The following is a 14810-nucleotide window of genomic DNA, read 5'->3' as shown; positions in this document are numbered from 1 at the left end:
TCACAACACACACACACAATGTTCCTTTAGTCCTGTTTTGCCAATACCCACAACCTCTAGAATCTTTCTTACATGTTAATGATGGAAGAATATTTTTATTTCCAAGTCTCTGGATTGTTTAGAAACACCCTGAAACAAAGTCAGACTAGTCTAATACACTCTATATCTAGTATGTTCCAATTCAACCTAATTCACTCTGTTATTCTACCAATGTGCCTAACTTCACTGTTGTTGAACAGTCTGTATGTCTGTCTTTAATTTTTGCTCCCTCATATTGAAAATAAAAATAAAATATACTTATTTTTCATGCTTTATCATTTACTTTTCAGCTATCATTTCAGAATAAGACTCCAAGCTTTTGTCTGACATGATGTTTTCACAGTTAGTGGGAAAATAGTCAATAAAGTTGTGGCATTTCCTCCTGACTTAAGGGAGGAAACTTGATGGATATCTATCAAGATAAGAAATACTTCTAATTCACTGGTTGGGCTGTGTGGCTCATGAGATACCTTCAAAACACTGGATTGCTGTGGAATAAAATGTCTAAACTAAATTTATTTCTTCTATCAGTATGTATCTATAGGAAGTGATTCAGTTATATCACTGTGAATGAAGCTGGGTTATATTGCTTCCGTAATTATCTTTCTAGTTAAATGATCTCATTGATTTAATGGGTTAAATGAGTAGGAAATCATTTGCTAAAGTAGGATCTAAATCAGGCAACCCAATTTAAATGTAACTGGTTTTCATCAGTTGTGAAGAGAGTGTGTTTTTATACAAAGGGGAAAATGACATGGGACAAAAATACATTTTGGCCAACACGAAAGGTTGTGTGATTGAATGCATCATGAGAAGAATTAATGGAGAACAATAGAATAATTTTGACCACTGTTTTCTGAGGACTATGATGTACCTCCATATAGAATGGGATTAATGACTGGTCTCAAATGAAAGTAAGAAGAATGTTGCTAGATGAACTATTCTTTAGAAAATTATGCATAAATGATATGTAATTTCCATTGGCAAAAATGGTACAATGTTGGTCCAGTGTTTCAAAAGTTATTTGTAACTCATTCTACTTGGCTATTGCCTATTTGGACCCTTTATAAGATCTATGCTTTGCCACGGCAACTGTTTTGTATGCTGACAAGTAAATAAAGAGAAAGAAAAATCTGAAATGCATAGTAGGAATCATAGTCTTCCTCTTTTTTTATTAGAATATTGCAAACCATACTTTTATCTAGGGGAGAGGAAATAGAAATAACCATCTGATTGGTGGACTGCTGTAAGTTTTTGGGCTGTATGGGCATGTTCCAGAAGCATTCTCTCCTGACATTTCACCTGCATCTGGCTGCCAGTATTTAAAAAACTCTAAAATCATAATAGTAAATAAAGAACAACATTCAAAACAAGAGAACTCCAGACAAGAAACAATCTGAGACAGCTAATCAGCTCACCTCTTAACAAAGGATTCCCCCAGGCAGTAAGAAGCCACAACCTGAAAATTGCTAGGCCATTAAATGCTAATCTAGGTGGCCAATTGAAACATTCACACCTAACCTTCAATAGACAAGAGTTCTCTCTTCAATCTTGGACATTCCACAGATATATAAACCACAATTTCCTAGTTTCCAACAGACCTCACAACCTCTGAGGATGCCTGCCATGGATGCAGTCAAAACGTCAGGACAGAATGCTTCTGGAACATGACCATACAGGTCAAAAAACTTATAGCAACCCAGTGATTCTGGCCATGAAAGCCTTTGACAATACATCTGATTTTTTAAAAGTAATAACAATAAAGTCTTTTGATTTCTTTACTTTATGGTTTATTTCATTTTTTTTCCTTTTTCTAGTAGTGTAGTACTTGTCAACAAGTGACATTATAGCTGCTACTTTTTGTACAATCCATCTGGTCTTCTTCTTTCTGCCTACATGTGCTCTCACTTCCACCCATCCACTCACGTTCTTTTTCAAATGGGAAAAAGAATTCTCTAATACTATGTCTTATTTTTCACCATGATTTTCTGAAGCTCTTGCCATGTTCTTCTTCCTTAGATGCTATTTTGGCATTTAAAGAGATATTCCTTTGCACCAGCAAGAAGACAATATAAGAATACACCCCTTTTTTTCCTTTTCATGATCTTTTTGCACTTTTATTCAAAAAGCACTAGCAAATATTAACATATCTAGTACCACAGTGGTGTGGCTGATGGTTGCAGTGCTCTGGATTTTAATCCAATTTTCCCATGGCATATTTTTGAGGACATTGCTCGTGAAGAAAGAGTCTTTAATAATGTGCTATATTTGTTTTTATATGGTTTCCCCCCTTAAGGGACATGCTTTCAATTGCTTTCACTTCAATTGATAGATTATTTATATTTTAACTTTTGCACAATGTTTACTTTTAGCTTTATCTGTTTTAACATTTGTAAGACACCTTGGATACCAAAACTGAAGAAAACGATGGAAACAAGCAAATAATATAAACTTACTGATCAGGACTTCAGATATCTACTTTACAGCTATCTGAAAAGTTCATAGTAAAATCTTGCACTGCTCCATTGACATGGGAGTTACCAATCACATAATTCTTGAAACACTGTATTGATAAAGGCTAATCCCCGCACTTGCACATTCATCCACAGAACTGTAACTGGACAGATTGGGTAACAGCATACACAGTAGTCATATGGGCCAGCAATCTTCAGACTTTGAACATCCAGATAATCTTTTCTGCATTAATGCTTCTGCCAAAGGATGACTCCAGATGGCAAATATTCTTTCCTCATGTGGGTTGCTGATACATGCTGTTGCATCTCACTATAGGCCAAGAGTGAACTGAATGTGTTTGCCCTAGAACTGAATATTTGTCCTAGAGCATGATCAGAACTCAGCCTGTTGTCGATGCAGACCTAGTTAGGGAACAAAGACAAGTATGGCCACCTTGGTGGATTAGATACATGGAGAAAAGCATTTGATACCATTAGTCATGGTATTTTTCTGGGACACTTGGCAGAGATAGGACTTGGAGCAAGTTTTAGTGGGATGCTGGGTTTTCATGTCTGGCTCGACCCAGAAATTGATGATGGGTGATAGATTTCCAGCCACTGGGCAATAATCTGAAGGATTCCACAGGCTGATGGTATGCAACTCTATATCTCTTCTGCATCCAATGTCAAGGAGCCTTTGGGAGTATTGAACCAGGAGTCTTTGGGAGTCTGAAGGGTTCCACAGGCTGGTGATATGCAACTCTATATCTTTTTTGCATCCAATGTCAAGGAGCCTTTGGGAGTCTTTATCTGTAGGTTCCTTGAAGAACTTCCAAGTACAAATTTCATGGATCTGTGCAATATAGTTTGATATACACTGAGCCTAGGTGAAATACTTTAATACTGGAAACTTTGTGTAGTTAAATGAATTCATAGAACCAGATATGACCTAACTCAGATTTGGTTAAATAGATGTATTTTTTCTTTAATGGTATAATGGATTAATATTGAATATACATATTTAACAATAACAATGTTGGTTCTAATTTTACTTTTTTCCCCATTAGATGAGTACTTTTAGCATCCGAGCATTAGATCTGGGAATATTAAGCAAAGTGCTTGTGGAACATAAGAGATATGGTTACGGAGCTGGCTGGTACCTTGAAAAAATCATAATACAAGAATTAGGGAAACATGATGGCCAGTATGTATTCTCGTGTCAGCAATGGTTGGACAGTGGAGTTGCTGATGGAAAGATGAAACAAGAGCTGCAGCTTCTTGGAAAAGTTAGGAGAAAAAAGCCAGTGGGAAACATTCATGGTGAGAAGCAAAATCATCAGACCATTTCCAGCTTTGTTTTGATGCATATTGTCCATGTTTTGCCTGGGTAAATAAATACAGCAGAAAAATACAATCCATGAGATAATACAGGTTTATCCTGAATAAAATCTTTCATGCAAACTGTATCCCCTTAGTATTATTCAGAACTAGATAATGCTGTTTATAATATTACTGAGAAAAAAATTAGCATGCATACAGAGACACAGAGATTAAGAATTGTAAGCAATGTTTTAAAATGAGATTTAAGAACTGGATGCAGCAGGGGGAAAATGAAAAGACTATAGCAGATTTGTCAAAGTGCAAGCCACTATAGATCAAAGATTCTTTCATTTGAAGCTATTTCTAACATTTCTTATCAGTCCTAGCACTGTTTTCATTTCCTCTGGTGTACTCGCAGTCAGGACTGTCATTAGATATCATGTTAAACTGGATGTTGCATGGTACTAGGATACCATCCCGGGTGAAATGCAGAGTATAAATTCAATCAATCAGTCAATCAATACTTGCCCAGACAATGGTCAAAGAAAGGTTAGACTGGCATCCTCTTTGCTGTTGTTTCATAGGCAGGTTAAGTCCTTTTTGTATCAGCAGACCTTTACAGCTGACTCCTTTTTAGTGCTGTGTTGTTTATGGGTGGATATAGACAGCCCCTTTATTGTGGAAACTTCCACAATAAAAAGGGGGCTGTCCAGATAAGGTTCTGGACAATCCCAAATTATTTTGTTACAAACCAGGAAAACCCTGATTTGTGGCAAATTAATTAGATAGTGGGTTTATTCCACGCCTTCTTGGATAAACCCACTATTTCCGGTTCTGGGCTGCAGAATACTGCAGTCCAGACACCATTCCCACAGTTTTCTGGATGAAATTAGTCCAAAAAAACTGTGGGAATACCCACCCCCTCCCCCAAAGTCCCCACCCCCTTTTAAAAATACAGAAAACTTACCCGGCATCCAGTACAGTCTTGCAGCAGCTATCTCAGTGCATAGAAATCATGCACCAGGAGAGCGGGGGAGGGAGTGATTTTCCTCTCCTCTCCTCCACTCTCCTGGTGTACCATTTCTACATGCTGGGAGAGCTGCTGCAAGACTGTACTGGTGACCAGATAAGTTTTATTTACTTTATAAAAGGGTTTGGGGTCTTTAGGGGAGGGAGGGTAGGGCTTCCAGATGTTCTCGAAGGCCAGTCCCATGAGAACATCTAGACACCAACCCCAGAAAGTGCACGCTTTCTGGAGTGGTTGTGGACAGGCCCCCAGGAACATCTATGTTTTTAAAATGTGGATGGGTCCTGAGATAACTGCCTGTCTGGTAGTGCCCTATATTTGTTGATCTCCATTTTTAATTGGTTATTTCAGCTGCTTTTAATTTTATTGAAGGTTTAATTATATTTTTTAAATTTTGCATTATGTAATATTTTAGCTGTATGTGTTTAGTAAGCAACCTTGAGTCCAAGATTATGAAAAAATGAGGAATATGCATAAATATAGTAGACAATATCCCATGATAACTCTAAAGCAGAGGAACTTACTTCCCTATGACATAGCTGCCCCCTGTAGAATTCTGGGAAATGTAAATTAGGATGTGGCCTTTGACATTCTCAGACAGAGAGGTCCTCAGCTTCCCAAAACTATATTTCCCAGAATTCTGCAGGAGGCAGCCACACAATAGGAAAATAAGTGCCTCTGCTTTAAAACTAATTTGATATCATGCAATGATGATGATACAAACAATGACAGGAATAACATTTGTTTTGTTATGTCACTACTAAGACACACTTTTTTCTTACATCTCTAAAAATAGGGTGCATCTTAGAATCGCAAGCATATCTTGTGTGTTTTTGTTGGTGGTGGCGCTGAAATTAGGGTGTCTTACAATGGAAGAAATATGGTATATTGATAAACCTTAATTATTAAATAATTTGGGATAAATGTCAATATTATATATCTTTCTACATGAAGCTATACTTTTTATATTTCTTGCTGATGTCTAGGAACTTGGGATGTCATTGTTTCCACTAGCAATACTTCAAGCAGTGATGTGAGCCCTAAATTGACTATAACAGCTTGTGATGACAAAGGTGCCTCTGCTTCAGTCTTGATTCCCAACGGATCGTTTAAGGGAGCTGAAACTTATCAGTCATCTTTGGAACTAGATAAGAAGTTTAGTATGATATCCAAAGTTCGCTTGGAAGTGGAAGATATAGATGGGAGAACATGGCACTGCCGTGAGGTAAAAAACATTATGAATTTGCAAATTCTCTTAGGGGGAAATGTCCTCACATTACCTTTATTTCTGATTTCCTGAAGCAGCTTCTGATTAGATTGAAGAATTAGAGTAATTCACACAATATTCAAATCTATTTAGAGCCAATACTTTATCCATTCTAAGTCAAATTACACTGGTTCAAGCATTCAGTGATGCTGGAAACACACACATCCAAGGAAGAGATCCCTCTCTGAATTGGGTCTAAGGCTTATGTTTTTGTATACTGCGGTTTGTACAAAATAATCAATGGGGTCCATTCTACATTGCCATATAGTCCAGATTATTAGTTCAGATAATCCACATTATCTGCTTTGAATTGGATTATATGAGTCTACATCGTTCTTCCTGAGACCGTGGAAGAGGTCCTTGGGGCTGTGAGGGCAACCACATCGGCTCTAGACCCTTGCCCATCTTGGCTAATTAAATTGGCCAGGGAGGGTTTGGTTGATTGGTTTGTGGTGATCATCAATGCATCGTTAGAGCAAGGGGTTTTTCCATCTCAATTGAAACAAGCGGTGGTGCGTCCATTCCTTAAAAAGGCTTCCCTTGACTCCACGGTGCTGAACAATTTCAGACCAATCTCCAACCTCCCTTTTTTGGGTAAGGTGCTGGAGCAGGTGGTTGCCTCCCAGCTCCAGGGCTTTCTAGATGACACCAACTACCTAGATCAGTCACAGTCTGGTTTCAGGCCTGCTCACGGTACCGAGACAGCCTTGGTCACCTTGGTGGATGACCTCCGTAGAGAGCTAGACAAGGGGAGTGTGACCTTTTTGGTTCTCTTGGACATCTCAGTGGCTTTCGATACCATCAATCATGGTATCCTTCTGGGCCGACTCTCTGGGATGGGTCTTGGGGGCATGGTTTTGTCGTGGCTCCGGTCCTTCCTGGAGGATCGATCCCAGATGGTGAAGCTGGGAGATGCCTGCTCGGACCCCTGGCCTTTGACCTGTGGGGTCCCGCAAGGCTCTATTTGGTCTCTCATGCTTTTTAACATCTACATGAAACCGCTGGGAGAGGTCATCCGGAGTTTTGGAGGTAGGTGCCACCTCTATGCAGATGACACACAACTCTATTACTCATTTCCACCCAATGGATGAGGAGGAACAAGCTGAAGATCAATCCTGACAAGACAGAGGTCCTCCTGGTCGATCGTAAACCTGACCGGGGTATAGGGTGGCAACCTGTGTTGGACGGGGTTACACTCCCCCTAAAGCCACAGGTCTGCAGTTTGGGAGTCCTCCTGGATTCATCGCTTACGCTTGAGGCTCAGGCGTTAGCGGTGTCCAGGAGGGCTTTCGCACAATTGAGACTCATGTACCAACTGCGACCGTACCTCGTGAAGGCTGATCTGGCCGGGGTGGTTCATGCCTTGGTCACCTCTAGATTGGACTACTGTAATGCGCTCTACGCAGGGCTGCCCTTGAAAATGGCTTGGAAGTTTCAACTGGTCCAACGGGCAGCAGCCAGGATGTTAACTGGTGCTCCTTATAGAGAGAAGTCAACCCTTCTGTTCAAGTAGCTCCACTGGCTGCCGTTTATTTTCCGAGCCCAATTTAAGATGCAGGTGCTTACCTACAAAGCCCTGAACGGGTTGGGACCATCCTACCTGCGTGACCGCATCTCCGTCTATGAACCCACGCGTGCACTTCGTTCATCCGGAGAGGCCCTGCTTGTGATTCCGCCCGCATCACAAGCGCATTTGGTGGGGACACGAGACAGGGCCTTTTCTGTGGTGGCCCCCCGACTCTGGAACACCCTCCCCAAAGATCTTAGACAGGCTCCTACGTTGGCAATCTTTAGAAAGAACTTGAAGACCTGGCTGTTCCGATGTGCCTTTCCAGAATAGGAAATCTCCAAACCAAGTCCCAGAAGCACTTTATTAGAATTAAGATTGCCTCACACTGCGCACTGCACTTACCCTATAATCCTTTACGTACCACCTGTCACATCAGCGCTTTTAATTCTGTACCCATTACTCTGGCCCGGCCCAGTTTTATTGTTTTCTTAGAGTATCGTTTATTGCTTGTTGTTTATATTGCTTTAATTGTTTTTAATTTGCTTAGGTTTTGTATTGTTATGTTGTGTATTGAGGCCTTGGCCTTTGTAAGCCGCATCGAGTCCTTCGGGAGATGCTAGCGGGGTACAAATAAAGATAATAATAATAATAATAATAATAATAATAATAATAATTATTATTATTATTATTCATGGCAGTGTAAAAGGGGCCTGGGTTAGTTAAAAACTGGGATGACCTAGATGATGTTGAAGGTCTCTTCTACGTTGCCCTATATCCCAGGATCTGATTACAGTTTATTTGTTTTAAACTGGATTATATGAGTCTCCACTATGGCAGTGTAGAAGGGGCAGATAATCTGGGATCAGATCCTGAGATACAGGGGCAGTATGGAAAGGCACTAAATCTGGATTCTTTATTTCACAGTTTCTGATTAATGTTATTAGTTATCTACCATTTTAAAAAGAGGAAGAAAGACAAGTGTCAGTTTCTACAATGATAATTGAGATTTTGACTGATTATAACAGAATGGTTGTGTCACAGATTTATTTTTGCTGTCAAGGTAACAAGAAAATGTACCTGCTGTAACTATTCTTAAAGACACCACAAGATCCCAGCTATGCTACCTAAAATATTGAATTGCTGAGTAATTGAAGCTGGGGCCTTCTGTACTTAAAACATGAGATCCACAATAGACCTATGTTTCACCCATCCCAATGCTTGTGGTAAAGTATGGAAGACAATATCTGGCAGTTGCTGCTTGCCAAGCAGCAATAAGAAAACAATATCAGTAGTAAGAGAACTGTATTATTAACTAAGAAAAGTACAAAGGAGACCTGTCTTCCATTATGATTGATGAAGCTACTAAAGTCTCTTATTGTCTCTGCCAAGAATACTTTTCTGGTTCACCACAGCACCTGAAGAGACACAAAGTGAATTACAGAAAACATCAACAAAAGCCCTGGCTCCACACATTCAGAAAGCTTTGAATTTTTATACTCTAAAGCAACAGACCCCCACCTTTCCCCCTATTGTTACAAGCTACTTTCAAAAATACATATCATGCTAGGCTGGTCTACAAAATCTGGACCAAGGAACAACATCTGGATCTGGAAACCACCCTGAGTCCTTGAAGCTGCCCTGAGTTGCCTCGGGAGATAGGGCGGCCTATAAATAAAGTGTTGTTGTTGTTATTTGCTACCTCATCACTATGACATTAGTCTTTACACTTTGTGGTGAAGGATCTAACTAAAATAGATTTCCTCAAATTAGGGATCCAACCTGCCTGGCCAGTGCCAAGAGATTGTGGGAATGGTAGTTAAAAGCATCTGGAAGTATCAAACTAAGGAAGCCTGAACTAAAGGATTAAAAAAAAATGTTGGCATCACAACAGCATGAATTGCATCCCCCACTACTTTAGCAAGTTAATGTAGCTTAAACTTCCTTTTGTGTCACATTTTATGTGTTTTTATTGAATTCGTTTACATACATTAGGTCTAAATGAAACATTGGATACCTGCTGTGTCAGTTCGTTTTTCTAAAAGGGTCTTTCTAAAAAAGATTGTTTCTGCAGTGTATTTTAAAGTTATTTTTAAAATAAGGTTTTTACATGATAAACAGTAAAGCAACAGCAGCCACAGAAGGTGATAATTGCACAGCCTTATGGTATTTACTGGAAAGAATTGTTTTTCTTGTAAACATTAGACTGATTCAAGCATTCAGAGTTACTGGAAACACACACACACACACACACACACACACACAGGGAAGAGATCCCTCTCTGAATTGGATATAAGGCTTATGTTTTTGTATACTGTGGTTTGTACAAAATAAATAGTGGATAAACATGCAAAAATAAGACTCAAAGCAATGCTTGTCTGCTTTTCTGTCTTAGTCTTGAATCTAGTACAGTTTCATTTATCTAAATAGGATGGATCATGGTGTGCATGCATAGAGCAACCAATGTACTTGGAAGTATTCCAACTATTGACATCTTGGACTGCGAGGTGTTTCTCACAATATGAGGCTGACAGATGGCTGAATGGTTTTCCTCTCCACACAGTTGCCTAAATTTTCAGGTGTCAATGTACAAAAAGCAAAACAGATTGTGGTTTATATTGCAGTCACAAATGACATACCTCTGCAGTGTAAATAAGCTGTAGATTTTTTTTTTTACTATTGTACCTTCAAGTTTTTTCTGACTTATGGTGATCCTAAGGCAAACCTATCATAGCATTTTCTTTTTAAAAATATTTTTATTAAATACAGCCTAAAAAGGTAAACAAAATGTTATTTATAGATATCATATATATGTAAATTGTGATATATATATACACACACACACATATATATATATATACATACATACATACATACACACACACACATACATATATATAGGAGCTCTACTGAGCCCAACATATAGAGGAAATGAAAGTATATAAAAAAACCCAGAAAAAAATAGAAAAAGAGGGGGTTGGCAAGAAAAATAGGAAGGGGAGTTGTTGACTTCCAATCTCTTTCATCAAGGTGGTGGATCGTTGTTAATTTTCAGTCTTTATTAAAATGTTCAATTCCCTCTCTGAATAAAAATAACTTATATTAAAATCATCATTTTTATTTTTCTTGTTTCAAATAGTCTTTAAATAAAGTCTAGTCAGTTGTTTTTTTTCTTTCTGGATAACCTTGATAGCTCTTTGGTTGGTGCGTTAAATTGTCAATACTCATAATGTCAGGAATTTTCAGTAGCCGTTCTTCTATTGTTGGGATTTCTTTGATCTTCCATTTTCTTGCATAGATTTTTCTTGCTGCTGTTACAAAGTAATTGAATAGAATATCTTGATGCCTGCCCAAGTTCATATCTGTCATTCCCAGAAGGAAATATTCTGGTTTCATTTGAAATCTTATATTCAATATTTTTTGTATATTTTTGTGTATATTTCTACAGTATATGTTCACAATTCCACAGGACCACCATATGTGGTAAAAGGTACCCACATGTTTTTCACATTTCCAACATTCTTAGGATTTTCTTGACAAGATATATTCAGAATGGGTTTGCTTTAGCTTTACTCTGAGGCTGAGAGTATGTGACTTGCCCAGTATCTGTTTGAGGACTCGAACCCTGGCCCAGGAGTCATGGTTTAGTTTTCAAACCAGTAAATGTTTCTGGCTTAATGTTAATAGTAAATAATGTTCAAGGGTATCATTGCTACTGGGAGGGGGGGATTTAAAGGGGGGGTAGATAAACTGATGGACAATGGTGATCTTTGTGGACCATATAGCCCACCTAGATAAAAGGTATCACTCACCTTCATGCCTATTTTATTATATGTCTAATGGACTTTGTTTGAAACCACCTAGAGAACATCTTGGGCCTTGTTGTGATCTTGCTGTTGAAATTTAATTTTGCCTCTGCAATTTGTGCAGGTGAAGCTTCACCACACAAAGAGCGAAGAAACTCTAGAATTTCCCTTTCTGCGGGATTTTTCAGATGCTGAAGGTTGTACTGAGCTGCCAGTACTCACAGATGGATGCAGTTTTTTAACAGGTGTGTAACTCGCCGTGAATAATTCTTTATTGTATTAAGTTTAGTTAAAAGTGTTTACCTCCCCTCTCTGAAACACTTTCTCCCAAATCAAACAAAAGCAAAAACTCCCAGAGAAGCCTAGTCAAGAATGAATGTTCTTGTCTAATAGAGCTGACACAAAAAGAAAAAGGAATGAAGAGGGAAGATGAAAAAGTAAGCCTCTTAAAGTTATATCAATTTTGATAATTAACATCTGGTGCCAACCAGTTGAGAAGATTGTAGAGCTATTCTACATTTTTTTCTTAACAGATTTGTTGGTATGTAAAGACAAAAGACAAAAGAAGGGATAGGATATCACTGCAATGCCTGGAATTGTCACCCGACTAATCTCAACAAAATTCAGAGAATGATACACATTGGTTTTGACACAGAAACCTCTTCCAGAAGCACCCACTGAATGGAAATGGTTTAGTGCAAAGTCGAACCCAGCGTACATGGTCTGTTGTCAGATCTGCTGGAATGAAACTGTTTTCCCTGACCAATGTTACCTAATCATAGTTGCCAAGTGATAATCAAGAGTTGGGAAAGTTAAGGAAGTGCTAATATTACACTTCTGCTCTTAACCAGGAAGAATTCACTAACATTACTATGTCTAAGAAACGAAATGTGTTAGGCTAGTTGTAAAATTACTTTCTAGGCTCTCACACAAACAGGGCCAGCAATTTATTCTGGTGTTTGTGAAAACCTGTAAGTAGGAGGCATCTGAGGAAGAGGAGGTGAAAGGAGGAGCGTAAAGATAGATTGAGATGTAACCCATGATTACTGAGATCATAAATCTAGTAGCCAAAGTCACCAAGAATCAACATTAGACTGGCTGAAGTTGTACTGAAGATATAATTTCCAAAAGAGTAGGGAAATTACTGTGGACTACCCTCTTCTGATATAAATTTCTGTAGGCACTGTAATTATGTCTCTGTTGGAAGATGTTTGGATTTGATATAACTTAACTCCACCTTCATCCTGACCCTTTTCTACTTCTTTTTTTTACTCTTCTGTCAAGAGTTGGCTCTGTCAGCAGATCTCTGAGATCATCAAACAGAAAAAGGTTCTGTTGGCAGAAGAGAATTTCTGGCAACAAAAGATCCTTTAAACTTAAAACTAGTATATTTCTTCACTGGGCTTATGCTATGAGGTAGCTGGGTGACACTGCAGAAGAGGATGCTGACAAATGTGTTTTTACTGCATCATCCCTCTGTATGGACTTCTTAACTACTGTATGTTAGTGCCTCTCTACACACAAGTCCATCCTCCAGGGCATTTCACACTAAAAATATAGCCAAGAACCATATATTATGTGGAAATAATAAATGGTTGAAAAAATGGTCATGTGAAATATCTCTCAGTTTGAAGGAATCTAACACAAAGCCTTACCCTGGAGTCTTATCAATCCCTGCACAAGTTGAAACTCACCTTGACAAACCATGAGAACAAAGATACTGTATATTTGGGGAAGACAGGGTGAGAGCCTTCTGTCATAAGTGCAAGGAAGAGGATATGGGTTAAATATTTGGAGAAACTTCCTAAGTAGTATAGAGTGCTTTTGAAAGTGATGTATCATTTGAGATATTTGAGGAGAATCTAAATAGACATCTGTCTTACCATGCTGCATTGATGGTAAGGCTAGATTACATATATATATTCTACCCTATCTCCCCAGAGGATTCTGCATGCTCTGCAATGGACCTCTTCACATAGGGCGGGGTGGGGTGTTTGTGGTCCCTTTTCTCTCTTCCAGATGGAGCCTGCTGAGTACCATCAGATGACACTGGCTTGAACCCATCCCCATTAATGCCACAACAGGGAGGAAAATGTGTTTGGGGTAGCTGCAATGGAGCTACCCCTTTTTTTGCCCTTTCCTCCATATGATTGGGGAAAGGGCAACACAGTAACATATGCTGACACCCTTTCACCCATATGATGGGGACAGGGAGCCTTTTCCCATTCCCACCATGTGGTGGGGGAAGGAGGGAGGGTGTGCAGGGCACCATGAGGCCCTCCATGTGCCTGTCATTTCCCAGGTGACTACTGTTAAAAAGGTACTGTCCCAAGGGCTATGTGAGGAAGTTAAATGTTATACTGCTTTATATATGATTACTGATGGAAATTTAGAACATCATCAGGATTGCCTCCTCTTGCCTCTAGTTCAACTATCTGCTTAGAGGATAGCATCATTCTTAAGACACCACTTCTATGGGCTGCTTTCCTTCCCAAACACCATTCTTAAGACACAACTTTTATGGGCTGCTCCCAAGCCTCTTTCTTAAGACACTACATCTATGGGCTGCTTTCCTTCCCAAGCCACATACTTTCAAGGAGGCACAAGTCAACTTTCTTTTCATATTAGGTTGCTATTACTTTTCCCTAAAAGAACATGTGTGTGTGCGTAGGCACAACTTTAGTGTGTGTGTGTGTGTGTGTTTATAGATAGATAGATAGATAGATAGATAGATAGATAGAGGCACAATTTCAAACACCTGGAATAATATGAGGAGAAATATTTATTTATTTATTTAAAACATTTATATTCTACCCTTCTCACCCCAAAGGGGACTCAGAGCAGACCATATATATGGCAAACATTCAATGCCAGAATAAAACAAATTATAAATATACAGAAACATTGAAATCAGTTGTTAAAACTATCTCAAACCAGCCATACCAGATGGTTTCCTGTTGTTATCATATTGCCCTATCCCGAAGGCTTGCCCTTTCCTCCATATGACTGCCATGGCCAAGTTTGACTTCCCAAGGTATGAGCACAACTGGTGCAGAAGTAACAGAGTGGTGATCTCTGGAGAATGCACTATTTCTTATACTTAAATTAATTTTAAAATTACCTACCTGCCCACAGAAACGCCCATGACCCCACATCACTGGAGCGATTTAAGACGGGCAAATTTGACACATGTTTTTCCTTGCTTTCTCCAATTTCTAGACACATTAGATGCTTTCTGACTGGCTCAACCTCCCCCCCCCCCCCCAATTTCACTATACTTCAGAAACAGATCAAATATGAAGCAGCATGGGCAAGAGGCAGAAGTCCCCTTACATTGTATAATGGGGACCATGTTGCTTCGTTTATGAATGGTTTATAAAGTGTGTAGAAA

The 14810-nt window shown here is 39.0% G+C and overlaps 1 protein-coding gene across 1 annotated transcript in view; it reads left to right on the top strand.

Annotated features, from left to right (window-relative positions):
- The window catches only part of RP1 (RP1 axonemal microtubule associated), a 222929-nt gene that overhangs the window by 178299 nt on the left and 29820 nt on the right, over positions 1 to 14810 (top strand). The window contains exons 44-46 of the mRNA XM_060775314.2: positions 3560 to 3812; positions 5826 to 6064; positions 11544 to 11664. Coding sequence (XP_060631297.2) covers positions 3560 to 3812; positions 5826 to 6064; positions 11544 to 11664 — 613 coding nt within the window. The remainder of the gene's footprint in view (positions 1 to 3559; positions 3813 to 5825; positions 6065 to 11543; positions 11665 to 14810) is intronic.

Source organism: Anolis sagrei, chromosome 4 (genome assembly GCF_037176765.1).
Source record: "Anolis sagrei isolate rAnoSag1 chromosome 4, rAnoSag1.mat, whole genome shotgun sequence".
Classification (NCBI taxonomy): domain Eukaryota; kingdom Metazoa; phylum Chordata; class Lepidosauria; order Squamata; family Dactyloidae; genus Anolis; species Anolis sagrei.
Note: the sequence above shows the minus strand (reverse complement) of the source record. Positions and strands in the feature narration are given on the sequence as shown.